We start from the raw sequence: 27761 nt of genomic DNA, 5'->3' as shown, positions 1-27761 counted from the left end.
ACAGTAGCTAGGAATGTAACCCCCACGGAAGATGAGATCTACCTGTATTTAAAAGCATTTACAGTAGTTCTCTTAATAGTGCATACCGCTTCACAATGAACGTAGTTTTCTTTAACTAAACATACAATTAACAGTACCACATTTCATTTGATTTATCTCTCTAGTGCTGCAATCCTATGTACGCTTAGTTAAGGCTAACTCTCACTTAAGTCAGCAGAATGGTCTTCTTAGTAAAGATGCACAAGATTGTCATGCAAGTTAAATTAAAACAGAACTAAATATTTTTCAGTTTATTGAATATCAGAGCAGCAATATTTCTTGCATGGTAAGGCTCCCATAATTAGAAGGCTTGAAGCAATTATTGTAGCACTTTCTATAGCAGACTGTAGTGTATGTAGGGCTGAGTTTATCACACACAAATACACGAATGCTGCCACTAAAGTCACTCATTTAAATGCATTTTATTTTAAAAGTGCCATCAGCATCTTCTGAATTTCTTGCTGTCTACAAATTCTTTTCTAGTCGTGTTTATTAAGAGTTAAAAGGGGTAAGGGGTTGGTAAGATTTGGTAAGATTTTCATTAAAAATAACAGATTGTTCCACCATGTGTAACTTTTCATAGATTACTTGGAGGTTAGTTGGTTGGCATCCATCTGTCTTGGGAGACAATGGAAGAGTGTCCATTCAGGGTAATCTCAAACCATTGGAGAGTTACAGCACCTAAAGAGATTTATATAACTTTTTATAGGATATACAATAACATTAACAACAACAAGAAAACCTCCAGTAAGTTAAATTGAATTAGACTAGGATATATGTTCAAAATAAAATATTTCCAATTCTCCACCCATGGATCTTCCAAAACTGATTTGACAATTGCAAAAGGAATTAACCTGATCTCCTTGGTTGCAAATTCAGAAGCTTCAATTTTGGAATTATCCTGCATCCCAATAATTTATATTCATTCCCCACAGGAAGCACTGATGGTTCTTGGGATAGAGAGAAACTTCAGTCTCCCCCAACCCAAGGATTGCAGGCCTCTGTTAACCACCCCAGCATGCCTGGACAGCATAACATTCCAGTTAATCATCCTCTTAACCCTCTCCAAAAGAACCACCTTCTGCCAAATGGTACGGCTTAACATCTTTCCATGTTCATATTCAGACTTTATCAAAATCCTATATTTTACATTAAAGCGTATACTTAAAAATCAACACCAACCCCCTCCCAGCAAACAAAAATTGTGATTTCATACAACGTAATAAAAAAGATGATGTTTCTTATGGGATCAGACTTTCGGAAATAACGAGTAACAAAAGGGGCAAATATTTTATCTGACACATTTCAGTGAGGGTTCGACTTGGTTACATAATAAGCAACAAACAACATCCTTCTTGCATGATGAGGGCTTTCACTGAAGGCTTAGATGTACATTATAGTCAGTTGGGTATTGCACTTTACCTCAACATATCTGTGATCTACTTGAGAGCTGATTTAGGCATGCAGATAAATCATGTGGTACAGTGTTGCCGGGACCATACCATTTATGACTGCAGTTTGAGGAATCCACATGTCAGTGCTTCCTCACATTCAATATAATTTATTTATTTGGAACTTTTTGTCCTGCTTTCCTCACAGAGTTTCCAAGGACTCCAAAAAGTGAATCATGATGCAGACACTATTCCTTCCATAAATTAAGAGTCAGTTTTCTCTAGTCTGCTTCTGGTGCTATTATACATTCATGTGTTTCTTCTTTAAGTGATTCTGCAGCCAACTTCATCTGCTGCTCAGTGTGTTCAGAGTTGTACCCACACCCACACCCTTTATTTACCTGCTGGTGGGCATCAGGGCAGCTTCTGAAGCTATGGAAGTCGCCCACTTACTAGCTATTGGGTCCTGGCAATTCTCTCCAACCACTTGGTCAGCCAGCATACCCTTAACTAATGTAGGAAAATTAAATTATGGGAACTGGATGGTATTTGGATTTGGACACGTGTAAATTACTGAACAGATCACATTCCTGCTATTTATTGAGCAGTCATAATAATAGTAATTTAAAACATGTTTCCTTGTTAGAAGAACATTTGTGAACATTCAGTAAATTGAATGAAAATTCGTTGCTTGATGAATAGTTAATTTGCCTTTGCTTCATGTTAAAAATGTTTGTGATACCCAGCACTTAAAAATCATAAATGTGTTTATTTTGCTTTATTTTGTTCCCCTTAGGCCTGGAGCTCCCTTTTATGATGATGCCCCACCCTCTCATTCCTGTCAGCCTGCCCCCAGCATCTGTGACAATGGCAATGAGCCAGATGAACCACCTTAGCACCATTGCAAACATGGCAGCCGCGGCTCAAGTGCAGAGTCCTCCCTCAAGAGTTGAAACGTCTGTTATTAAGGTGACACAGGTTTGGTTGTGGTTGTTTTAAAAAAGTACTGAGAGTAGCAATGATATCTTTGTTGACTGTTTTCCCTTCTTAGACCTACGTTTCCTCAATCATAAAATAAGATTCTCTGACTGGGACAAATCATACTAGCTGGAGACATTCATTTAGTTCACATACAAAAACACAACGCAGCCAATGTTAATTTAATTGTTCCCTCCTGTGGTTCCAGAGGGCAGCCTTTTTCAGGGACAGTGCCACTTCCTGGTTGGAAAGCAGTGCCAACCTGATTTTATTACGTTGAGGAGCTCTGTACCACCCCGGGCTGGCCCTATCTTCCCTGAACCGGAATGGGCTTTGGACTGCTATATTTAGTGGGCTTTTTATTCTTTATTTTATTTTATTTTTTTATTCATTTGTAGCCTTTTGTAAAACTTTCTTCTCCATGAGGCCAAGATGGTATGAAAGCAGGTGGCCAAGGCCATTAAGGCTCTTTAGCTTGGATTCCTTTATATCTCTGCCTCCTCTCAACCACTACCCAGATTGGACAGTCTCATTTTGTCTCCTCTCCAGCTGGGATCTTAGGGAAGGAAGGTATTTAGAGCAGCTTTAAAGGCAGCAGTGGGGAAGACTGCATTTAATGGGGTTACAGTAGTTACGCCATAAGGGGAACTGTGATCACAGCAACCTTCTTGGGAAGGTCTTCTTTAGATGTGACCTGAAAGTTACGCCCTTACTAGATGCTACTAACTCTTGTCCTGGGGGTACGCAGGAGTATGCATTACCCCTAAACATTTTGTGAATCTTTGTACTTTTGTCCATTTACTGTATTTATTTTTCCCAATTTGAACTAGAAAACGGTGATTTTCTTGAGTCAAAATGAGAGTATCTGTTACGTTTACTAGGGGTTGCTCGTGCGCAAGCAGGGCAAACCTCTCTCTGGCTGGCTGCTAATGTAAACTTTATCTGTCCGGAGAGCCACTCGCCCGTGGCCGCCTCAATCGCTGGCAGAATCCGTCAGTGGGCGTTTCTTAAACTTCTTCCAGCAAAGAAGCTCTTTGACGCCTAGTCTCCGCCTACCCTCTCTGCGCGAAAGCCTTCTGCGCAGGGAGGGCGTGGGCAGCGGAGGACCCCTACTCTCCCCGCTGGTCCCAGGCAAGGAGTCATGGGACCGCCTCGCCAATTCCCCCACCTGCCCCCCTTCTCCACTGGTGCTACGCTGATTCTCTTCCCCAGAAGATGGGCTGCTTCTCCCGATCCCTGGATGCTCTCTGGGATCCCTCTGGCTTTTGCTCTCCCCCTCCAGTACTGATGGCAGTTCCCTGACAGTACCCCAAACACTTTTTTAGAAAAGAAGCACTGCTGTGACTTATATAAATTCATTAATGGAATTTATAGATCGCTGTTCCCAGGGGATAGGGGTATTATATTAATAGCAGCTCACCCAGTTAAACTAAAAATAATTCCTGTTTTTCTCTGTTCACCCTGAGCCTGTTCTCAAAGTTAATTTGGATTTGAAATATCCAAATTTACCCCGAACGTGAAAGCATGTAGGGGAACTCTGGAACTGAGGAATAGCTAGAGAGAACGCATGTATTGTATCCACCAGGCAGTCAAAATTTGGATTTGTTTGAAGGTACAGAATGTAATGGAATTGGTTTTGGCCAGTGTTTTGCACCAAGCTGTGCCATCAGCAGCAGGTGGGAAGCAGATGCGTGATCCTCAGTACGGCAGTTTAAAGCAATTATTCTGCTCTTGTCCTGAACTTAAAATGGAACACGTGAAAACTGAAATTGTCCAAAGCATCTCTCTCTCTCTCTTTCTGTCAGATGCTAGATTATGAGATTCGTAAAATGACAAGTCCCTAATTTGTCTCAGTAGGGAAGTTGATATGGAGAGCCCTGCCAGCTTAGATCTGTTCTTGACCTCTCCCCACAATTCACCAAGTTCTCCTGAGCCTGTTTGTTATCTTAAACTTCAGATGCCATTCCACTCTTAAGCAGTGCTTCATTTCCCAGAGATAAGAAGCTGGTATATTTTTAACTCTTTCAAAATAATGAAATGAATGTTGCAATAAAATCCCTCCGTTTAGAATAAAATAGGAAGAGCAATAAGGTGTCTGTGTGAACGGGATACAAGTGGTTGATATTACATGCCACCTGATGTCTGTGTCCCTTCTGAAATGAGATGTGCATTAGATACCCTTTTTGTAATTGAATGTTGTGATCTGTGAGTTGGAAGAATAAGATCTCAGGAACGAGCAGGGACAACAGACTGTGACAACAGTAAATCGCAGTGAGTGTGACAGCTGTGACCTGAGAATGCTTTAGGCAGGAGATGCCTTTCATCACCTGCCCATGGCTTCAGAAAGCCAAGCTTGTTAGCAGCCTCAGCTTTCCTCAAACAGAAATGTGTGCAAACTCTATAAAGCCACATTAAAATAAACGTTATACTTTAGGGCTGATGGCAGTGTTCGTGGTTACGTCAAGAAGACAGCCCTAAAGCAATATCGAAATCTACTCTACATCCATGAAATATACATTGACATATCAAATTGTAATGGAACAGATAAAGAATGCCTAGCACAGTGCTACATTGTTTATTTGACTGGCTTGTGCATTTTTGAAATATAGTAAATTTGGGGGTGGGACAGAGTGCTGTTTCCATAGGTATATTCAATGAGAATACATTGCCTTTACACAACAGAAAATTTATCCCAACTAGTTGCTGCAAACAATGGGATGTGTGTAATATACATAATAAGCAAGTTCCTCCTGTGCCTGACACTGTTTTATTTTGGAAGGATTGCTTCACACATTATGTTTAGCATATGTTTTCTTAAAAATGGAATGCATGCATCAGACATAGGTGTGTAATTGTTAATACACTAGGTATACAAATGGGGCAGTCAGAATTAACCACAGGATTTTGCTTAGGTACTTGCGATGGCAAGGGCTCCTTGCTATGTAATACGTGAAGTGCCACTTAAGGTAGCATTCTGGGTATTTTGTTTGTTGGCATCTGTCTGTCTTGAGAGACAATGGAGTATGGCTCCGGGGGTGAAGTCAAACCACTGGAGAATCACAGTGCCTGTTGTGGCTGCACAGACTGGTAACTCGCAACTGCTGCCTCTCGCATTGTTTTTGCTGGGTTAGCAGCACCAAAGTAACCTCTCTGGGGTGCAATCCTGGGCAGTGTATATGGAGAAATACGTTTGGCACCAGCTTGGCTGCAGGACGTGCTGGATGGAGGCGTACAAGGCACCATCCAACTTGGAATGCGTTTTCTGATATGACACGGAAGCTCAGTTACTCAACAACAAGACGAAGAAACTGGAAAGCACAATGGTTTGCGTAACCATAAACAGTTGGTCGGATCCAGACCAACAAATCCTAGTCATGGGCTGCTCCAACTACCTCCCCCCACCCCCCGACTACTGAGCTATAAACCATAGCTATATCAGAGTTGTATCAGACTAAGGTCAGTTTCAGCACTGTTTGTGGGAGCCTTAATCAGGTGTGGCTCATGTGGCTCATGCTGTTATTATGTAACACAACATTGGAGTGAAAATACTGTGGGTGATTTGACCAGGAGTGTAATACTGGCTCCCGGGACAATCACCCACAATACTTTTCCTCCATTATAATGATGCTTACAGAATCAGATGCATGCTTAGGTAGTGCCTTGTTCATTGAAAAATGGAGATCCTTTTTTTCCCCAGGGGACACTGCTAATTACCCTACCAAGCACCACCATACTTTCTCACCAATGACTATATTGGTTTTGTTTGGGGAGTCACTGTTTCCCAAGGCTCAGGAGTTGATTTTTGAGACTTTATTGTCAGAAGATTCTTCTAAAATGTAAGAGACCTAAAGACATTCTTTCCTGGTAAAGAAATAAGTTGCAGAAGAATTGGCAAATGGCTTTTAATAGCTGACATGTACTGTTTAATATATTACCTTTATTCTCCTCCAGTAGTTAATGGTAGACTGCGGGAGACCAGAGCCATTGATTTTGTTACAGGTGCCAACATAGATTCGTCTGGTGTGTGTTGACTTTAGGAAGCCTTTCTAAAAGTATTAAATATAAAAGAAAGCTAAGCTAAGCAAACATTAACAAGACATTCTATGTTATTAAATCATTATACAATTATAGAACTGTAAAATTGCATGAAACAATATGTTATGGTTTGTTGTAAGCCATGAGTTCTATAATTTTGCAAGTGACCTTCTATTTCTTTCTTTTTTTTACTGAAGCTTATGAATTAATTTAAAATATCCTTATGAGTTCAGTAACTGCCTTCGTTCTGCACTGCTTCCCAAAGTATTTTCCACACTGTCTCAAATGTCCTCTTATTCACATTTTTTTCTTGACATGGATACTGTAGAGCAGTATATTGGGGAATCTTTGGCAACTGGCCCTGCCAGGCCTCAGAAATTGGTGCACCAGACTGTTTGGGGCAAATCACACCCACATTTCCCAACACCTGAGGCATAGGCATAGGTGTGAGGTATGCCGGGTGTGCCCAGGCACCCCCTAATGTCTCTTTTAAAAAGGGAAAGTGTCTGTAGCCTCTGTGAATTTTTTTGAACTGGCAATGTGAAGGACACCTAGTGTTTGGAAAAGCAGTCAGAACACAGCAGTGCCCTCTTGGCCAGGGGTCAGCAAACTTTTTCATCAGGGGGCCGGTCCAGACCTTGTGGGGGGCTGGACTATTTTTTTTTTGGGGGGGGGGACGAATTCCTGTGCCCCACAAATAACCCAGAGATGCATTTTAAATAAAAGCACACATTCTACACATGTAAAAACACGTTGATTCCGGACCATCTGCGGGCTGGATTGAGAAGGCGATTGGGCCGCATCCGGCCCCCGGACCTTAGTTTGCCTATCCATACCCTTGGCTGTATCTGTTTTGTGTGTGCTGCAGCAGCACTGGCAGCAGTGGAAAGTTTGTTATTTTGGTGCACGCAGCATGTGCGTTTGTGTTTGCTCTCAGTCGCTGCCTTTGTGGAGGAGGTCAGCCTTTGGGGGCGGGGGCGGGTTTGCCTCGGGGGTGTCTCAAAAGCCATAGAGCATAAGTAGTGACCAGGGGACATGTGTGTGGAGATGGGATATTTCAGAGTCTGTTCCTGTGTCTCCACCTCTTCTTTTTATCCTCTCCCCCTCTTTGTGTGCATGCATGTGTTTTAGTTTAAACTTAAATTCCCGGGTGCACATCTGCTGTGCCCACCTATGACCTGACATCATATATGAGATCAGGCATGGGAACCTTCCAAATTTTGGAATAACAATATTGGTGTTTTTTAACTTTGGTGCCTTCTTCTGTCTTTCTGCACATAGCAGCAGAAAAGGCACTGAATTAAAAAGGCAGCAAATGTTGGATACAACAGAAGAACCAGGAGAACACTCAGTGAATTCGAGCTGGCCAATGCAAATGATCTCCCTCTGTAAGGGCTTTCTGTAAGGAATTTCGTTTATTGCATGTTTTAATTTCGTTATTGCATGTTTTAATTTTTGTAAGCCGCTTTGAGACCCAAATGTGGTGAAAAGCAGAGGAGATTGTGTTGGTGAGGAACGGCTAAGGGAGCTGGGCATGTTTAGCCTGGAGAAGAGGAGGTTAAGGGGTGATATGATAGCCATGTTCAAATATATAAAATGATGTCACATAGAGGAGGGAGAAAGGTTGTTTTCTGCTGCTCCAGAGAAGCGGACACGGAGCAATGGATCCAAACTACAAGAAAGAAGATTCCACCTAAACATTAGGAAGAACTTCCTGACAGTAAGAGCTGTTCGACAGTGGAATTTGCTGCCAAGGAGTGTGGTGGAGTCTACTACTTTGGAGGTCTTTAAGCAGAGGCTTGACAACCATATGTCAGGAGTGCTCTGATGGTGTTTCCTGCTTGGCAGGGGGTTGGACTCGATGGCCCTTGTGGTCTCTTCCAACTCTATGATTCTACGATTATGACAACAACAGTCTTGGATCACAAGTATTCCCCAAGCTATGCAACTTTTCCTTCAAGGGAAATGCAACCCATCCAGAATGGGCACAAGCATGGTCCTGTGTCCCAAAATTTGTAAGCCTTAGACCAGGGGTGTCAAACTCAAATTCATCGGGGGCCGCATCAGCAGTTTGGGCCGCTAGAGGGCAGACGTTCTCTGGCTTGTAGGCTGCCGCGCATGCGCTGAAGAGGCGGCTTTCTTGTGTCAAAAAAAATTAGAATAATAGAATAAAAGGTGTGTCAAAAAAATAATAAAATAATAGAATAAAAGGTGAAGGCTGGCGGCCGGCGGCGGCTACACGGGCCACATGACGAGGTCTGGTGGGCCGGATTTGGCCCATGGGCCTTGTGTTTGACACCCGTGCCTTAGACTAACAGTCAGTCAATCTTTAAGATCACTTGGAAGTGAAAGGTAAGGCACTTGTGGCTTTTCTTACCAGTTTGCCAAACTCTTGTGATACACCCTTCCCCACTTGCAATAGCAAGCGGGACTCTGTCCCGTATAGCAGGCAGGCGTCAGGTGGCTTACAGGACCAGAGGAAAAAGAGATCATCAAAGCCGCCATTCATTAGAGAACTCTTGGTTATAATACAGTAGCAACGCTACCCAAAGCAAATTCAGCAAGTCAGATGAATCTGTCGGAAGGATTTACAGAGGGATTGCTTAGCAGTCAAAGGTTATTGTGTTTTAGATTTTTTCAAAACTTTCCCCACCATTTGGTCTACTTGGAATTTTAAAAAATGTAAATAGCACAGGACTGGAAGAAATCAGAAGCACTGGAAATAGAATTTAATGGATACCATAATTTTCCACAATGCAGGTCCCTAGGTCCATGTATCTAGGACCAATTGTTATATCTGGGCAAAAGTTATGTGTGATAAACTAATTGACTAAATTTTTATTCCTTTTTTCTTTTTGCTATATATTTTTTCTTTTTATTCTCTCTCTCTCTCTCTCTCTCTCTCTCTCTCTCTCTCTCTCTCTCTCTCTAAATATATATATAATTCCAGTTCTTTAAAAATGTAAAGTCAATATTTTACTAAATCCACCCTTTTCCTCATAATTTTCCACAAGAATGACAGTTTTTGCTGTTTTGATAAAGACAGAAAACTGAGAGAGATTGCATATTATTGATTGGAATTATGGGGCAAGAGTATGAAAAAGAGACTTGAGGAATTAAATTAATTAGACTCTTACCTATGCTCAGTTCACTTGCATTTCTATTAAGGTTAAAGGGTGTTTCACAAATGAACTGATAAGCTGAGTTTACAAAGCGCTCTCTCGTAGACTTCCTCCTGGTTCATCTTATTATATGACAATAATAAAACTCATTATCTCCTTTGTTTCAGTCATAATTGTGTTGTGTTGCCCTATACATTTATTCTGCTGTCTCCATATTATAATTTGTTCTATAAAGGCATACATAAATATGATAAACAAATTAAACTCTTAAAATAAATTAATTTTCTATGCAACGCTATTCAAATCTTATATGCTCACTGGATTTCACTTTAATGAAGCCCTTCAGAACACAGCAAGCCAAAGAGTAAAATTGCCTGGGTTCTTCAAGCATCAGCACTGTAATCCTAAACTGAGCTGTTGAGATCCTGGACAAAAAGGCACTGTGAAAAACAAAATAAATAAGAATCTATGCTAACGTGGTCATTTTTCCTGTAGCGTTTTTTTAAAAAATAAAAGAAAGCAAACAAGTAGAATATACTTAAATTCCTCTCATTGGCCTGATTCTGGTCACATGACAAAACTCTGCACCTTGTTTTTTGCACGGGTAGCATGCATTGGGGTTGCATAAATGGGGGCATTAGTTTAAAATTAAAATTCTGTCGGGTAATTCTGAGTGCTTCTTCATTTTCTAGAAGCATGCTCAGTTAACTCTGCCACGTCATATACCCAAAGAGCTGTTAGATTTGAGCCTTTGTTGTAACCCTCACAGAGGCCAATCTAGAGTGGTCCAGCCATGGACAGATTACATCTCCAGTACTTGTCGATTTCTTTGAGGGGTGAGGATCGAAATGCCCATTATTCAGATTACAGTGGTATCTCAGGTTAAGTACTTAATTCGTTCCGGAGGTCCGTACTTAACCTGAAACTGTTCTTAACCTGAAGCACCACTTTAGCTAATGGGGCCTCCTCCTGCTGCTGCGCCACCAGAGCACGATTCCTGTTCTTATCCTGAAGCAAGGTTCTTAATCTGAAGCACTATTTCTGGGTTAGCGGTGTGTAACCTGAAGCGTATGTAACCCGAGGTACCACTGTACGTTCAGTTTGTGATCTGTGAGTGTGAAATGGCTATGGAAGAAAGCTGGCCTGTGTTTGATAGTTCTAATGGGTACAAGACATGAAGGTCCTGAAAATTAAGATTGCTTTACATGGATTTTTGTTTGTATTTTCTGTTATGCAGGAACGAGTTCCAGACAGCCCTTCCCCTGCTCCATCTCTTGAAGAGGGCCGAAGACCTGGTAGCCACCCATCCTCTCATCGTAGCAGCAGTGTATCCAGTTCCCCTGCCAGAACTGAAAGTTCTTCAGACAGAATCCGTAAGTTATGCTGTGTCTTCTTTTCCCACTTAAAATGGCCAAGCTGGCTTTAGGTGTTTCGATTTTGCCAACAAAAACTACCTCTCAGCATTCTATCCCCCAGTGTGCTGCATCAGGTGGTATGATGCTGATGGCAGAACCAATGGAAACTGGTGACATAGGGGATTAAACATGGAGGTGTGAAGTATAGAAGTGTTTCACAAATAATCAACATTCACTTACCAAGCATTCCCAGTTTATCATACGCTAAGCTAGAGATGGAAAACCTATTTCCCAGTGGGGTCCTCATAACCCCAGTAGAAAGCTGTTGGGCCTCATTCCACTAGTGGGTGGGGTTTAATATGCAAACACACACACAGAGAGAGAGAGAGAGAGAGAGAAAGCGCACTATTTCCCATGAAGACAAGTCAATATATTTAATTCACAGTAAGGTAAAGGGACCCTGACCATTAGGTCCAGTCATGACCTACTCTGGGGTTGCGGCGTTCATCTCGCTTTATTGGCCGAGGGAGCTGGCGTACAGCTTCCGGGTCATGTGGCCAGCATGACTAAGCCACTTCTGGCGAACCAGAGCAGTGGATGGAAACGCTATTTGCCTTCCCACTGGAGCGGTACCTATTTATCTACTTGCACTTTGAGGTGCTTTCGAACTGCTAGGTTGGCAGGAGCAGGGACCGAGCAATGGGAGCTCACCCCGTCGCGGGGATTCGAACCGCCGACCTTCTGGTCGGCAAGTCCTAGGCTCTGTGGTTTAACCAACAGCGCCACCCGCGTCCCTTAATTCACAGTAACTCCACTTAAATTTCACCTTCTGTTTTCTTCATAGCCTTCTTTTTTTGTATAAAATTTATTAAAACGTCAACATCCTTTATCTTTTCTAACTGAAAAGGCAAAATCATCATCTCAGCAGAAGATGCAAATGATACCAATTCAGAGCTGCAACTTCCTTACAGCTATTTAAAATACCAGACTTGAAGATGCAATTGCATCCTGAATTGTATGCATGAAGTTGGAAAAATGCATAAAACGCATGGATGACTTTTCACATATTTTCAGGGAACACCAGTCTGCTGAGACAGTTCGCCCTCTGCTTTGATCTTCTTGCTGCAGATCTTCTTACACAGGAAGGTGATGCAGTCTCACACTTTGCCCAACATTAAAGCCCCTTTGCCTCCTTGCTGAACAGCTGATGGGGGACTGAGAGGGCTGGATGAAATCTGGCTGTGGGCTGAATCTGGCTGCTGGTAAGGGGTTTTCCGCCCTTGCACTAAGCCAAACAAAATATAGCAGTCATAGTATAGGCTACCAAGTGTTTGAAAATACTCTCCCTATTTGTTCATCCCCAGGTAAACCACAAGAAACCAGGAGATTTATCTAGTGCTTGGTGGGTTTCCATATATGTTCAGAGGTGTGCTTAGCAGGTCACAACTTGCGTAAACGTGGGCTAGAACAATTTTAAAGACACTTTAATGCACACTTATATCTTAATGCTGTTATATTTTACTGCCTTGAAAGAGGCAGTGATTTTGACCGCTACTGCCCAGTTGCAAATGCCACCTTTTTAGGGAACATGTTGAAGAAGTTTGTGGTGACACAACTGTGAGCACTCCTCCCATGTAACTGATTATCTTGACCTATTTCAGTTCGGGTTCAGACCTGGGTATGGGACTTAATCGGCTTGGTCACCCTTATGGATGACCTTTATTGAGAGACCTTTATTCTTACTTTATCTCTCAGTGACTTCTGATATCATTGACCATGCTCCTGAACAACTTGATGTACTGTTTTACAGTGGTTCTGATCCTATCTTCAGGGTCAGTCTCAGAGATAGTGTTGGGTGATTATTTTTCAGCCCACTGGCAGTAATGTTGTGGGGTGCTTCAGGGTATCATGGTATGGAATTGAAGCTTGCATTATGGCAAGACAGAGGTGTTGTGTCTGAGTCCTAATAATTGGTCAGTGGCCTGCTTTGGATGGGGTCGTGCTGTCCCTGAAGGAAGAGGTCTGGGGGTGTTCCTGGAACTGTCACTTCCTCATAAATAGGCAGAAACTATGTTGTTTGACAAAGCTATCGTGAAATTTACTTGGAGTAATATGTTTCTTTTCGGTTTTTGTTTTATCTGTTTGGTGCTGGCAGCTGTCCATCAGAACGGCTTGTCCATGAACCAGATGTTGATGGGCTTATCACCGAATGTCCTACCTGGTCCAAAAGAAGGTGACCTGGCTGGCCACGATGGCGGACATGATTCTAAAAGAATGCACATGGAGAAAGGTAGGCATTTGCTTTAACTTGCTGTACTGTTGCTTAAAAGGAACAAATATTACACTCCAGGCATCCTTAATACTAGTGAAGCTGGTTCTTTGTGTTAATCCTGCTGTTGTTGGTGCTCAAGTGAAAGCACTGATGGAAGGGAAAAGCCAGCTTCCTGTCTCTCCTAGAAGATAACATAATTCCTTTTGTGTGGGGGTGTACATGCTCGTGTAGTACATTAATTATTTTAATAGGGTAAAAATTAAATTGTTGAAATTATTTAATAATGGCACCATAAAGAGGAGGAAAATGATTTAAATCTCTCAATAAAATGCAGATGTGAAAAATGTAGCCCTTATCTGTTCCATTTCTTAGTGCCTGTTCTTTAGAAATATTTTATTAAGAAATTATTTTATATAATTGCTGTGTGTCTGTAGTTGATCAAAGAAACAGTCGCTTAAAGTCAACCACTATGAGATAACTGTTGATGGCCATGTGTGTGGAAGGAAGAGAGACTAAATTACTTAGCTCCTGCAACTGTTAATAGTGTAAAATGAGACTGGCGGATATCATGTAATTTATTTTAAATTTAATCAGCCATCTGACTGAAAGTGTATGAGCTAGATTAATGTCTATTAGTATTTCTATTGATTAGTGTGCCATCTTCTCATTTGGTTTATATAGACTTGTTCAGTACCTTCCTTCGGCACAGGAAACATTAACCAATATTATTATTATTATTTAAATTAGACAAATACAGACTATGATTTTGTGTACCTGATATATAGATATATAGCAACCTCTGTGGAACTGAAGGATAATGAGATAATAGAGGCTCAACTCAAAGGCGACAGCTTGGTGGCAATGCTGGATGAAGCCATAACAGCAAGTGCTATGGTACATCTGCATGGAATTGCTGCAGTAGTAAAGATTTTAAAAGAGGACATATTTTTTGTGGTATCGTTTTAATAGATACAAAAGGTTCCCAGCTCTGTCCTGTGCAACTACTGTGAGATATGGGAAGTGAATTAAAATCTGGACACTTCCATCCTGGACAGGTGGCATCTTTAATAAGATTACACTAAAAATTAATGAGAACAACATTTCTTTTATACAAATCATTAATTTCGGTTCATTGCGCACACAACCTGTTATGGCTTCTTGCATGTGCCCCACTTAGACCCTCCAAACAATATCCATGCTGAGAGTGCAATATGAACAGACCTGTTTTTGAATTTTTAGGGACTCTCTCTCTCTCTCTCTCTCTCTCTCTCTCTCTCTCCATGCCCCTTCTGCAGCCGGTTCAAGTTTTTGGTATAAATGTGCATGCATGCCATCTTCTGAAATTTCAGTAGACTCCCTGTGAAACAGTTGGAAATTTTGCATTATTTCCATTAAAAATGGAACTTGTTAATGGTTCTTAAAAGTGTCCCAAATGTATATCATTTTTCAGTAATGAGCTTAACTAGATGAAATTGCTGAGAGTTCTTTTTCTTCTGCAGTAATTGTTTAGGTCACAGCCTTCCTTTGTCCCCCTTCCTTCATGCAAACACCCCCACACATCCTCTCTCTTTCTGGCTACTGGATTAGTTGTAAATATTCATGGGTTATCTAGATTTATAGGGTATACTAAATTAAAAATTGTTTTCTGTCATGACTGCATTTATCAAATCTCCTGAGCCAGCCCTGCAACTTTTAGGCCAGGCTTACCTGTATTAAAACAAGCAATTTCACTTAGATATTTGCGGAGATAGTAATTATCTGTTTGCATCATTATGGACCTGCAGTTCAGATATGCAATTTTGTTTCTGACCACCTTTAATCACTCAAAATCATTAATCATTATTACAAGTGGAGAAACAAATGCAAACGAAATAGATTCAGGCATTTATATTCCTAGGATGGAAAATGCCTTCTTTGCATCCCTTTTTTATTTTTATTTTTTTAAATAAAAAAATCATGGAACTTTTGAGCCTTAGTCATTAAGCGTTTGTGTTTTCTTCGAAGACATATTTGTGCTAATCCATCAATCAGAGCTGAAATGACTTTTAATAATTACAACCATGAGATGTTTCGAAACCTCCTCTTGAAGTTGCTTCTCTCCTACCCATGATTCTCCTCCTCCTTTTTAATTCAAGTATTCTTAAATTTCAGAAAAAAGGACAATTTATAATCTGCAGTATGTTTTAAAAAATTGCTTAAGACAGTAGGCATATTAGTGAAATATATTTCAGGAGAAAAGTATTCTATTATCACCTTCACGTCTTCTGAAGTAGGCGAGGTTTTTACTGATTTGAATGATTTTACTAAAAGGTGTTTTTTTTCCTCCTTTACATTTAAAATTGTTATTATCCAGTCACACTGAGTCAAAGATACCTGTGGATTTTAACCAGTTCAATAGATTGTTTACAGAAGTGTATTTGTTTCATAATTTTTTGGTAGTCGATTCCCCTGCAATTAAATCTTAAGTACATCTCACTTGATTTACAGCCAGGTGTAGCCTGTTGCTCTTATGTACCTGTGACAGATCTCCAAGCTGAGCTGCCCCTGTCATTAGAAAGCATGATGTAAACATCTCAGGGGGCAGATTTTGAAATATGATTGCGTAGCTCACCACCATAAGGAGCAGAATCATTTGCTGGGATTATCAGCCTTCGGTAGTGGCTGGTTTGGGCCGCGCAAGTGGGGCCGTGTTGCTCTCCTGACCTGGCTTCCCAATGCCCCACATCAAGAGGGGGAGCAGCAAGGCAGTCGGGAGCTAAGAATGGTGCAAGTACAGTAGGGAAGCCAATCCAGCATTCCCAGCGCTGAGTCCTCACCATGCTGAGCTCCCCACTGACTTGCCCCCCCCTTCTCAATAACTCACTGCGTTCCACAGCCTTGTGAAATCAGAACAACACAGCTCCATGTGCAACCCCCTCCCCCCTCCCGGCTGCTACCATCCGGCTCGGCCCAAGGATACCTTGGTATAAATGTCCTACAACTAAGTAGTAGTTGTAGTTGCTGGGATAATCTTTTAAGAGTTTTATGCAGGCTAGGGACAAAGGTGAGAGCTGTTTCCTAGTTCTGCTGGATCTCTCAGCGGCGTTTGATACCATCGACCATAGCATCCTTCTGGACCGTCTTGAGGGGCTGGGAGCTGGGGGCACTGTCATACAGTGGTTTCTCTCCTTCCTCCTGGGCCGTGTCCAGAAAGTGGTGGTGGGGGATGAGTGTTCAGACCCCTGGGCTCTCACTTGTGGGGTGCCTCAGGGTTCTGTCCTCTCCCCCATGCTTTTTAATATCTATATGAAGCCGCTGGGAGAGATCATCAGGGGGTTTGGGCTGGGTGTTCATCAGTATGCAGATGATACCGCATACCTCTCTTTCAAATCAGAACCATTGAAGGCAGTGAAGGTCCTGTGTGAGTGCCTGGAGGCAGTTGGAGGATGGATAGCGGCTAACAGATTGAGGTTGAATCCTGACAAGACAGAAGTAATACTTTTGGGGGACAGGGAGCGGGTTGGTGTGGGGGATTCCCTGTCTTGAATGGGGTAACTGTGCCCCTGAAGGACCAGGTGTGCAGCCTGGGAGTCATTTTGGACTCACAGCTGTCCATGAAGGCGCAGGTCAAATCTGTATCCAGGGCAGCTGTTTACCAGCTCCATCTGGTACGCAGGCTAAGACCCTACCTGCCCGCAAACTGTCTCGCCAGAGTGGTGCATGCTCTAGTTATCTCACACTTGGACTACTGCAACGCGCTCTACGTGGGGCTACCTTTGAAGGTGACCCGGAAACTGCAATTAATCCAGAATGCGGCAGCTAGACTGGTGACTGGGAGTGGCCGCTGGGACCACATAACACCGGTTCTAAGAGATCTGCATTGGCTCCCAGTACGTTTCCGAGCACAATTCAAAGTGTTGGTGCTGACCTTTAAAGCCCTAAACGGCCTCGGTCCTGTATACCTGAAGGAGTGTCTCCACCCCCATCATTCAGCCCGGACACTGAGGTCCAGCGCCGAGGGCCTTCTGGCGGTTCCCTCACTGCGAGAAGTGAGGCTACAGGGAACCAGACAGAGGGCCTTCTCGGTAGTGGAGACATCTTAAGGCAGCCCTGTTCAGGGAAGTTTTTAATATGTAACGCTGTACTGTTTTTAATACTGATTGGGAGCCGCCCAGAGTGGCTGGGGAAACTCAGCCAGATGGGCGGGGTATAAATAATAAATTATTGTTGTTGTTGTTATTGTTGTTGTTGTTGTTGTTGTTGTTGTTGTTGTTATTATTATTATTATTATTATTATTATTATTATTATTATTATTAATTTATTTATTATTATTATTATTATTATTATTATTATTATTATTATTATTATTTGCATTGCTCTGTGCATTAGAAATGCAATTTATTGTCCTTATGTATGTGGCGCTGTCTAAACCACTAAGCCTAGGGCTTGCCGATCGGAAGGTCGGCGGTTCAATCCCCACGACGGGGTGAATTCCCGTTGTTCGCTCCCAGCTCCAGCCCACCTAACAGTTCAAAAGCACGTCAAGTGCAAATAGATAAATAGGTACCACTCTGGCGAGAAGGTAAACGGCGTTTCCGTGCGCTGCTCTGGTTCGCCAGAAGCAGTCATGCTGGCCACATGACCCGGAAAAACTGTCTGTAAACAAACACCGGCTCCCTCGGCCTGTAGAGCGAGATGAGCGCACAACCCCAGAGTCGTCCGCGACTGGAACTAACGGTCAGGGGTACCTTGACCTTTTTATGTACTTATTTCCTTTAATTTTCCACGCTTTGGTACACTGTCAGTATCTGCAAAAGTTACTTAAATTAAATATGAAGATTTGTCACTGGAGACCATGTGCATATTAGACATCAGTAACCGTCAAAACTGCTATCTCCTTTTTAGGTTTCTGGTATAGCTTGTATTAGATATTACTTATTATTATTACTTTATTAGATAGTACTTAGAGCACAGTGCTGATAATGCCAAGTTTGCAGGTTTGATCCCTGTATGAGGCAGCATTGCAGGGAGTTGGGCTAGATGACCCTCAGGGTCACTTCCAACCTCAAAATTCTATGATTCCATGCTTTAAAAATACTGCCAGACAGAAAACATGCAGTGCCATGCAGTGGTGAAATTCTGTCTTTGAAATGTTGATATAATTTCCAACGAGATACCATATTTTTCGCCCTATAGGACGCACTTTTTCCCCTCCAAAAATGAAGGGGAAATGTGTGTGCGTCCTATGGGGCGAATGCAGGCTTTCGTTGAAGCCTGGAGAGCAAGAGGGGTCGGTGCGCACCGACCCCTCTCGCTCTCCAGGCTTCAGGAAGCTCTGCGCTGGGCTTCCAAGGGTTGCGCAGAGCTGCCTGCATTCCGAAGCCTGGTCTGCGCTGAAGAGCGTGCCCGGGCTTCGCGCAGCTCTCCGCAAGCCTAGTCTTGCGGATAGCAGGCTGTTCTGGGGTCGGGGGAAGCTCGGGCTTCCCCCGCGCCTGCCCCATGCCGGGGGGGGAATAATTCCCCCCCCAAAAAAATTAGGTGCGTCCTATGGGGCGGTGTGTCCTATGGGGCGAAAAATACGGTAGTTTAGGCGTTGTTGCAAATCATCAGCAAAACAAATGTTCATAGGAGAATGAATATCGGTTCTAAAATGTATAATTTTGAAAATTTCCCCCACCCCATAGTTTTACAGAGATACTGTGTTTAATAGAGTAATAACACACACATTTTTATCTGCATCTGTTTATATTTCCTCGAATGGCATCAATGGTAAACGAAGCCTGAATGTCACTCTTCACTTTATACTGAATATGCTTGAGATTCTAATCAGAAGGATCTTTCTTAAGCCGAAAATTGTATAATGGTTTAATTTTTAGGTAAAGGGGGGAAAAGAATAATCACAAACTTACTAACAATTGATATTTAAAGCCAGAACTCAGTGGATTTTTTGTCTTGAGATTTTTTTCCTCAACAACCAATAATATGCAGTTATAGACTATTAACAATACTTGATTCAGATGCATCTTATCCTAAACCTTCAGTTAAAAATTCAAGAGAATTCCCTTTGTTTACGCAAATAGACCTTATATGTGCCTAGAGAGGCATAATGAAATTCTACATAACTAAATCAAAATATGTCCTAAGGCAAAAAGTATTCCTGAATACATAAAAAGGAAGAAGAAGAAACTTCAGTGCTTTTAGTGACTTATAACTTCATCCCTTTCTTCCGTTTCCTGTTAAGAATCTCAGCAAACTATTTTGCTACCGTAATATCTCCAACCAATTCAGCGTATCTGCACACAGTCTTTACTTAGCGAGTAAAGAAAATATTAATAGCGGGATGCCTCCAGAAATAACCTTGGAGGTTATTTGAATTAATAAGACAGTTCAGTCTTCTAAATGCATGACAATTACTCTTACCTTGCAGTCCTATCCCAGAGGCTATAGTAAGCATCCGATTGCCCTCTCTGAGGGTGGAGAATTCTTGATATTGGATACCCCCTTCTTCACCTCTGTAGTAGCTTCTACACTGTGTACCCTACCAATGGGTCAAATAGAGTGTGGGCCAGGGCTTGACCAAGGGCAGCCTTGGCAGGAAAGACCCAATCATTTCTTTTATCCCCATGCCTTGAGGGGGGGGGGAGGCGGTGAGAGAACTATGTCATGCCAAGAACTGGTGTCGTTCAGTATGCTTCCTTCCCATTGAAAACATTGGCAATCAGTGGTTACTACTCTTCGTTACCTACACAACATCTGATTGGATAAGGCGTAGGCATTGATTTTATACTTTTTTAAAGATGGTACCATCCTCCTCCCCTTTTGTTGTACAAAGCGCTCTTCCTCTGTGGGTCAGGGCTACAGAAAATGAAAACAAGTATCATGAGCAAGGTGGTCATGCCATTTTGCTATCACTGTGACGTGACTATAAAGGTAAAAGGACCCCTGACCATTAGGTCCAGTCATGGCCGACTCTGGGGTTGCGGCGCTCATCTCGCTTTACTGGCCGAGGGAGCCGGCGTATAGCTTCCAGGTCATGTGGCCAGCATGACTAAGCCACTTCTGGCGAACCAGAGCAGCACACGGAAACACCATTTACCTTCCCGCCGAAGTGGTACCTGTTTATCTACTTGCACTTTGACATGCTTTCGAACTGCTAGGTTGGCAGGAGCAGGGATTGAGCAACAGAAGCTCACCCTGTCGTGGGGATTCGAACTGCCGACCTTCTGATCGGCAAGTCCTAGGCTCTGTGGTTTAACCCACAGCACCACCTGCGTCCCTTATGACGTGACTATATCAAACTTTAAAAATTAAAATTAAAAAAATTGTTAGCTGGGAGAATACTCCAGACTCCCTGCTGCCATTGCTGGGGCTTCTGCAGAGTGATAGAGCCACTGCTGCCCAGCTGCTCAAAGTGGCAGAAGATGGAAGGCAGGCAGCTATAGCCCGATCCCCACACCAGCTCCAGGCTGGCACAATGATGAGTTCTGCATCAGGCCCAATGCCAGCTAGGAGAGCAGCTCAGGATCTAGTCGATCCCAGGCCAGCTCAGCCCATGCTCTAAACACCCCATTTCAGGACTTTTGACAAGGCCCCATTGGCGACAATACCACCAGTGGACCACTTGCCCTTTTGGCGAGTGGAAGGGGTAGGTCTTCACCGGTGGAACGCTGATGAGAGGATGGCTACCCCATCAGAAGCAAGCAGAAGGATGCCTCTGCTCAGTCCACCCCCCACACCCCCCCACAGTCTGGCATAAGTGATTTTGGGACTGCAACCTACATTCACAGATGTCCTTTGAACTGCCAAAACTTCATGCTGTATAATTTAAAAACAAACAAACCAGCGTGCCTCTAGCTTGCACATTGTTCATCACTCATGGATTGCATTCAAACACAGCTTTGTCCGTGTCTTTGCTATGATGAGGTTCTCATGTGTATATGCCACATTCCAGTTCTAAATAAACTATAGAGACAGAGTTTACACACCAGTTTTGTGTGCCCATGGAAGCCCTGGGCAAAAAAGAGAAGGCATGGATGGGTGGGACCATGAAAATACAACACAGTTCTCTTCCAGGAGAAGATGTCATGAGTACTAGCATATATATGGAGAGTTGATACTCAGTTACAGAGCAGGGTGGGGGAAAGATCAGAAAAAAATCAGCTAAATAGCTTTATATATCTAGATGCTCCCTTTCCACCTTTATAGGTACCTGTGAGCTAGTCAGGAAAGTTACAGAGTTAGCCACATGGTGGCTGATTTAAATCTCCAGAAGTCTATCCTTCACTCTTGAAGGATTAGCAGTTCATTGCATGCAAGGGGCTTTGTCATAGAAACTGAATCCACTTTTCAGTTGTCTTAAGAGACATTTGGGAGGATGTATTTTCTCGAACAGTTCATTTATGCAACATATTTTTCTGCAGAACCTTTCCGTAGATCTTTAGATTTATTTTAAGGTCTAAATAAATGGCATTCACCAAGAGGAAGTTTTTCATTTGCTTATTCACAGATTTACTGGTAGAAATCGGGTAGATACTCATCTGAACCTAGGCTATGATGAGATAATTAGCTGGATGAATGGTTTTGTGACTCAACACTGTGTGGTATCTGAGTAAGAAGGCAGAATACTACAAAGCTCAGTAGATTTCTATCAACTGAATGTGTCTGAATGGGCTTTTAGGAATATGAATTTCAAAAACCACTACAAATTAAACGTAACATAACCACAGTACAGCAACCCAGTGTCTTCTCCAGAGAAGCTCATTTTTGTAACATATGTGAATGGTTTTATTTGGGGGGGATAATTTGTTAGAAAAGGAAAATTCATTTTCAGGAATTGCATCATAGTGGAAATAGGCTTTCTTGAAATGTTCTCTAACGTTTACACTTCTTTACTGTCCTTGCTTGTTCACATTTACACAAACACTACAGCCTTTCACTGGGCTAAATGCTTCCATGCTCTTATTCCCAACGTTATGTTATGGGTTAAGAAGCACAGTAATAGCTCCCCAGTCTCCCATGCTTGGAGCAGTTTAAATCCCTCCATCAACTTGATGGAATGATTTACTATATTGTTTCAAGTCGTGTTCTTCCATGTAAAGTTGAGGCGGTGGCTTAACCACACGTAACCGAACCAACTTTTGTTTGTTAATTCACTGTTCAGAATCTCGGGGTCAGCACCCTAATATAAGCCATTTAAATGCATTATCAAATGCAAGCAATTTGCCCTATAGATCATCATTACTATAACTTTGCACAGGAGCTGTTTCAAAGCCTTTTTGGGAGGTTTCATTTCCCCCTTAAAAGTTCACTTAAATAGCCAGAACTTTTAATGAACGAATGTTGGTCTGTGTTTACAGAAATGCATCTTGCATCTGATAATCAGGCCGTTTTTGGATACTTTGTGAATGAAACTTTTTGAACATTTTTTGGATCACCATTGCTACTAGTATCTTATGGAACAGGTTCAGAATATTAAGCAAGTACAATTGTTTTAACTACTGTGAAATTGACATATGAAGCTGAAAACCAAAAGTACCTTTCATGGGATTTTAAACACTATTTTCCTCCATATGCCATCCCAATTATTATTTAGATATTACATTCCTAATTTACTGTTAAGGTTGATTAGAATTCAAGCCTCTCAAAAGCATGCACCAAAGGTCTTGGGCTGTGGAAAACATTTTTATAAAATAATCCATTAATGCAGAGGAGTGCAACTAAATTAGTTAGCAATTTGCTGAGCATGAATTAATGAACAGAGCTTCTCCCAGCTCCCAGAGTTGTAATTTTCATAATAACCTCAGACCTTTATTTGGCAGGTTGTTTAGTTTTTTTCGTTTGAAGGTTTTCATTAGTCTAATGAGGACTATGCAAGGGCGAGCAGTCAGCACAATTTACATGGGGAAGCTATCATAATAAATGAAGCAATTTGAATAACACGCAAGGGTTTATGCAACAAGATAAGAAGAGATTGTAGAGCGAGATTTAGAGGTAACCAATACATTAGACCAACTAATAACTGAAGTAATCCCAATAAAAGGCTTAAGCGAAAGGAATGAAATTAATGATATATACAAAACTGTAATGATATGATACATGATTCATTAGATTAATAAAATAAGTGTTCAATTGTTTTTAGTGCTTTTAGCCCAAGCTTTGTTTGTCTTAGGCACTTTAATTAGGATTGTTCACTGGATCCACTTGGCTTAGTTAAGTTTTAGACTATGGCTGTTTTTTAATGATATTTCTTTCTCTTCTTATTTAATCTTTATAGCCCTGATAGTCATTGAATTAATTATATGCAATATATTCTGTATGGAGATGCTTTTTTAAAAGTAATTGCTTACAGCTCTACCTAAGTGGTGATTAAACTTTAGAGATGAATGCAAAATATCTGTTAGTTAATTCTTCAAAAAGCATACTCACGCTTTAAAATTAGGAAAAATAAACTTGGCTTTTTTGTGTCCTTTATTTGACTTTTTTGTTTTGGTAGAATGCACCCTCTGTTTTAAAGCATGCATGCTTTAAAAATATGGGCACATTTATATTTTTAAAAGTTTCCTAAAAACATTGGTACATATATGTTTGCACACAACTTTCTTTTGTGTAAATGGGTGACTAATGTGCTAAAAACTAAATATTTTCCTCTTGGTATAGTGATGAGTTTTCCCCTTGAAAGATGTGCATTTGTGTTCCTTCTGCCAACCTTTTTTGAACAAACAAACCTAAACACATATTCCTACTCAGTCATTGAAAAGTCTGCCATGACCTTCACTGGGCCAGGGCAATAGATCAAGCCAGCAGAAGTTGTTGTGTTGCCAGACTGAGTAGCTGGACGAATTCCCAATCCAGAACATTTGACAAACACCGATGAATATGAATTTTTTAAATTTCTGCTTTCCTTTTTTCCCTCTTGATTCCCATCACTATCCAGATTACTAAAAATGCTGAATGCTGAACTTGGTAGTCAGTATACTTTGGGATCATTCTTGTGGGTTGTAGTTACAGGTCCATCACTGGAGGGCCTCCCTGCTGCCACCAAGCGTCTCCTAAACCTTTAGTTGCAACAATTCCTTGCAGGTTTCAAAGCAACCAGAACTGCCTGCTTATCATGGGATCCATGCTAGCAAAACACCTTGCACTAAGGCTGCTTTGTCATACTGCAGTAAAACATAAACAGTAGAATAATTGGAATCCAATGGAACTGTGTGAGGGACAAGCGTTAGACCCTATTAAAGGAGTTATTTACCAATAGTGCCACTGGAAGCACCTTGCCGGTAAGTTGTCATATTAACAGTAATGTGTGTCAGATAGAAAGTGCTCGAGAGACTAAGTGGGTGTAACAAAAATGAGAGTGGGAAATCAGACTCTCCCCCCCCCCCAATAAATGTAACTGGAATAGAGAAAACAATATTTAATTGTCTTACGGTTGCAATCATATACATGTTTATTGTCAGGTATATATAAGAGTATGTATAACTGCAGGCTTTGTGGTGTAAATGTTATCCTTTATACCAGGGGTAGGCAACCTAAGGCCTGTGGGCTGGATGCGGCCCAATTGCCTTCTCATTCTGGCCCAAGGACAGTTCGGGAATCAGTGTGTTTTTAAATGAGTAGAACGTGTGCTTTTATTTAAAATGCATCTCTGGGTTATTTGTGGGGCATAGGAATTCGTTCATTCCCCTCCCCCCCCAAAAAATAGTCTGGCCCACCACATGGTCTGAGGGACAGTTGACCGGCCCCCTGCTGAAAAAGGTTGCTGACCCCTGTTTTATACTGAGCCACAAATACTTTAATACCAGAATCCTGTACACGCTTAACTAGGAGTAAACCTGACTGTCTTCCAAGTAGGAATTTGTAGGACTGTCTGGTTAATGAACCTCTGGGAACAGCAATAATATAAAGCATAATATCCATTGTCTTGGGTCTGTAACCTTTTTCCTGAGTCCCAATCATTGCTTTTTAATGGGTAATTCATAAATCTTATAATAGACAGTGATGGGTGTGATAACTTTCTCATCTTCTGAAAAACAAAACTGGAAATATAAAATATTTTTTTAAAAAAGCATTCAGTTATTTAAAAAAAAGATTGCTGTTTGGCATAGGATCTCTGAATTTGGTCGTGATATAGTCAAGGAATCTGATATATATATTTTGTTGCATTGCAGGAATTATGATGTCATGTTTGGTCAAGAGGACACACACACACACACACACACACACACGAACCCATAGATAGTGCTGATGTGTAACATGATCAATATCTGATTTTAATGACAGTGAAGCAGCCTGGTGATATCTATTGCCATAATCACCCACATATAATATCCTTCCTAAGCAGTATGTGACAAAAGGCATTTGTAATTATATTTACTTCTGAAAGATTATGGCTCATAGTTAAACCAAGAGAGGCATCCTGTCATTTTCAGAACCCGTTAAATGTGACAGAATCTATTTTTCTGCCAACTTGTGAAGACCAGGCAGAGAGCAAATTTGCTGTGGTCAGCTAAGTGTAACCACTGAGCAGGAAAGTGAATTTAATAATGCATTATTGTTCTTCACTGAAGGTGAACTGTTACAGTGCCTTTGTTATAGCAGACTTTGCCTCTGCTTAGGTTTCCAGATGCCGTGCAGATTACCTGATTAAAATCTCTAATGCATGATAAAATATACCATGTAGGCTTTTATATTAACATAAATGCATCAGTTTTCTGGAGGACTACTGACACTAAAGCTAATTGGAAATATTTACTACTACACTATATAGTGCATATTACAAATAAGGTTTTAGTATATAGAAGGCTAAATGATAAAGAACCTTGGATTTACAAGGCTTATAACTACAGTGTGCTTTTTCAGGTAGTAATGTAATGAGAGCAAATCTCAAATGGTTTATGATGGCATTTCAAGCCCTCGCGCCGAGACTCAGTGCTCCTGTTCTATGTTGATCGTAGACAGACATTCTGCACAAGGAAAAAAACCATGCTTGTTGGTGATTTTTATTTTTGTTAGCTACTTTCCCTCTTCTGTTGATCACCTTATCAAATCCTTAATTATTCCTCCTCAGCCCAAGTCTTCCCCTTTTAAAAGTTAATTACGTTCTACTTCCCACTAAAATCCAAGGATTCACCTTGTGATCATCTGACTTCATATATTTCTCTTTTCCTTTTTACATTTGAAAGTCAAATGGATTTCACCCAAGTTAAAATGTGTTGGTTAATAAAGAATTGTGCTGTCTCCTGTCCCAGAGTACGGGAAAGATTAATTAGGTAGCAGTAAAGCATTAGGATTATGAGTATATACAGAGTGAAAAAATACCATAAATCTTTTGTGGCGTGTTGGGGTCTGACTGTAGGGTCTCCTCCACACAAACTGGGCACCACAGTTCAAGAAGGACACTGACAAACTGGAACGTGTCCAGAGGAGGGCAACCAAAATGGTCAAAGGCCTGGAAACGATGCCTTATGAGGAACGGTTAAGGGAGCTGGGCATGTTTAGCCTGGAGAAGAGGAGGTTAAGGGGTGATATGATAGCCATGTTCAAATATATAAAAGGATGTCACATAGAGGAGGGAGAAAGGTTGTTTTCTGCTGCTCCAGAGAAGCGGACACGGAGCAATGGATCCAAACTACAAGAAAGAAGATTCCACCTAAACATTAGGAAGAACTTCCTGACAGTAAGAGCTGTTCGACAGTGGAATTTGCTGCCAAGGAGTGTGGTGGAGTCTCCTACTTTGGAGGTCTTTAAGCAGAGGCTTGACAACCATATGTCAGGAGTGCTCTGATGGTGTTTCCTGCTTGGCAGGGGGTTGGACTCGATGGCCCTTGTGGTCTCTTCCAACTCTATGATTCTATGATTGCGTTCACACAGTACCCTCTTTGCTGAGCATTCATTCTGGTTTGTTTATGGGGAGATTATATCCTGATTTGCTTGTGCAGAGGTTATACATCTTCCCGTGAATCAGTCATTTATCCCGTGCTTTTTAGTGCAGTTCCCCTTCACTTTCCTGACTGCAAAAACCACAGATTTTTTTATGGGTTTGTTGCAGTTCAGCAACAGAATACTGTAATCCAGCACCTCCACAGTACTGACAGTCTGGGGTGACCTGGGTCTTCCACTGTTTCCCAGCAGTGATACTTTATCCAGTTCATTGCAGGTCATGCTACGGTTTAAGAACACAGTTGCATTCACATGTTTAAAGGCAAGCAAGGTAAATTATATCATGGGAATGCTTTATCATGGGACGCTTCTGTCCTGTTGCTTCCTGACATGGAGGGTTCAGTTTGGTGAAACTATAAGGAAATACAGTAAGCTGACAATTTACATGGGGAGGGGGTACATTCTGGGGGTTATGCCTAAAGCCAAAATTGTGTATAGTCAAAGCACATTGTATATACACATTGTGTGTAGTTAGAACACAGTTGCAGGTGGAATTGCCAAAATCATTTCCCCCGGACTTCTGGCCCCTTTTTAATTTTATTTTTTGCCAAGCATGTTAAAGTTAAATGTACATAAGTTTTGGGCGTAGGCAGAATCAAATGAAAATTAATGGAAAGGGTCCCAGCTTTGCTTTCTTACTAACAGTGCAAA

The 27761-nt window shown here is 41.6% G+C and overlaps 1 protein-coding gene across 9 annotated transcripts in view; it reads left to right on the top strand.

Annotated features, from left to right (window-relative positions):
- DACH1 (dachshund family transcription factor 1) overlaps positions 1-27761 on the top strand; it is a 341051-nt gene that overhangs the window by 231857 nt on the left and 81433 nt on the right. For 3 of the 9 annotated variants that reach the window (XM_081198381.1, XM_081198378.1, XM_081198377.1), the window contains 4 exons: positions 2227-2399; positions 10803-10938; positions 11995-12066; positions 13076-13210. In XM_081198381.1, the coding sequence (XP_081054507.1) occupies positions 2227-2399; positions 10803-10938; positions 11995-12066; positions 13076-13210 (516 nt within the window). Of the gene's footprint in view, positions 1-974; positions 1131-2226; positions 2400-10802; positions 10939-11994; positions 12067-13075; positions 13211-27761 lie in introns of all 9 variants that reach the window. The other 6 variants (XM_081198374.1, XM_081198373.1, XM_081198376.1 and 3 more) reach the window with 3 other exon arrangements.

This window comes from Podarcis bocagei (assembly GCF_964188305.1).
Source record: "Podarcis bocagei genome assembly, chromosome: 6".
Lineage (NCBI taxonomy): Eukaryota > Metazoa > Chordata > Lepidosauria > Squamata > Lacertidae > Podarcis > Podarcis bocagei.
This window is presented reverse-complemented; position numbering and strand designations above follow the sequence as displayed.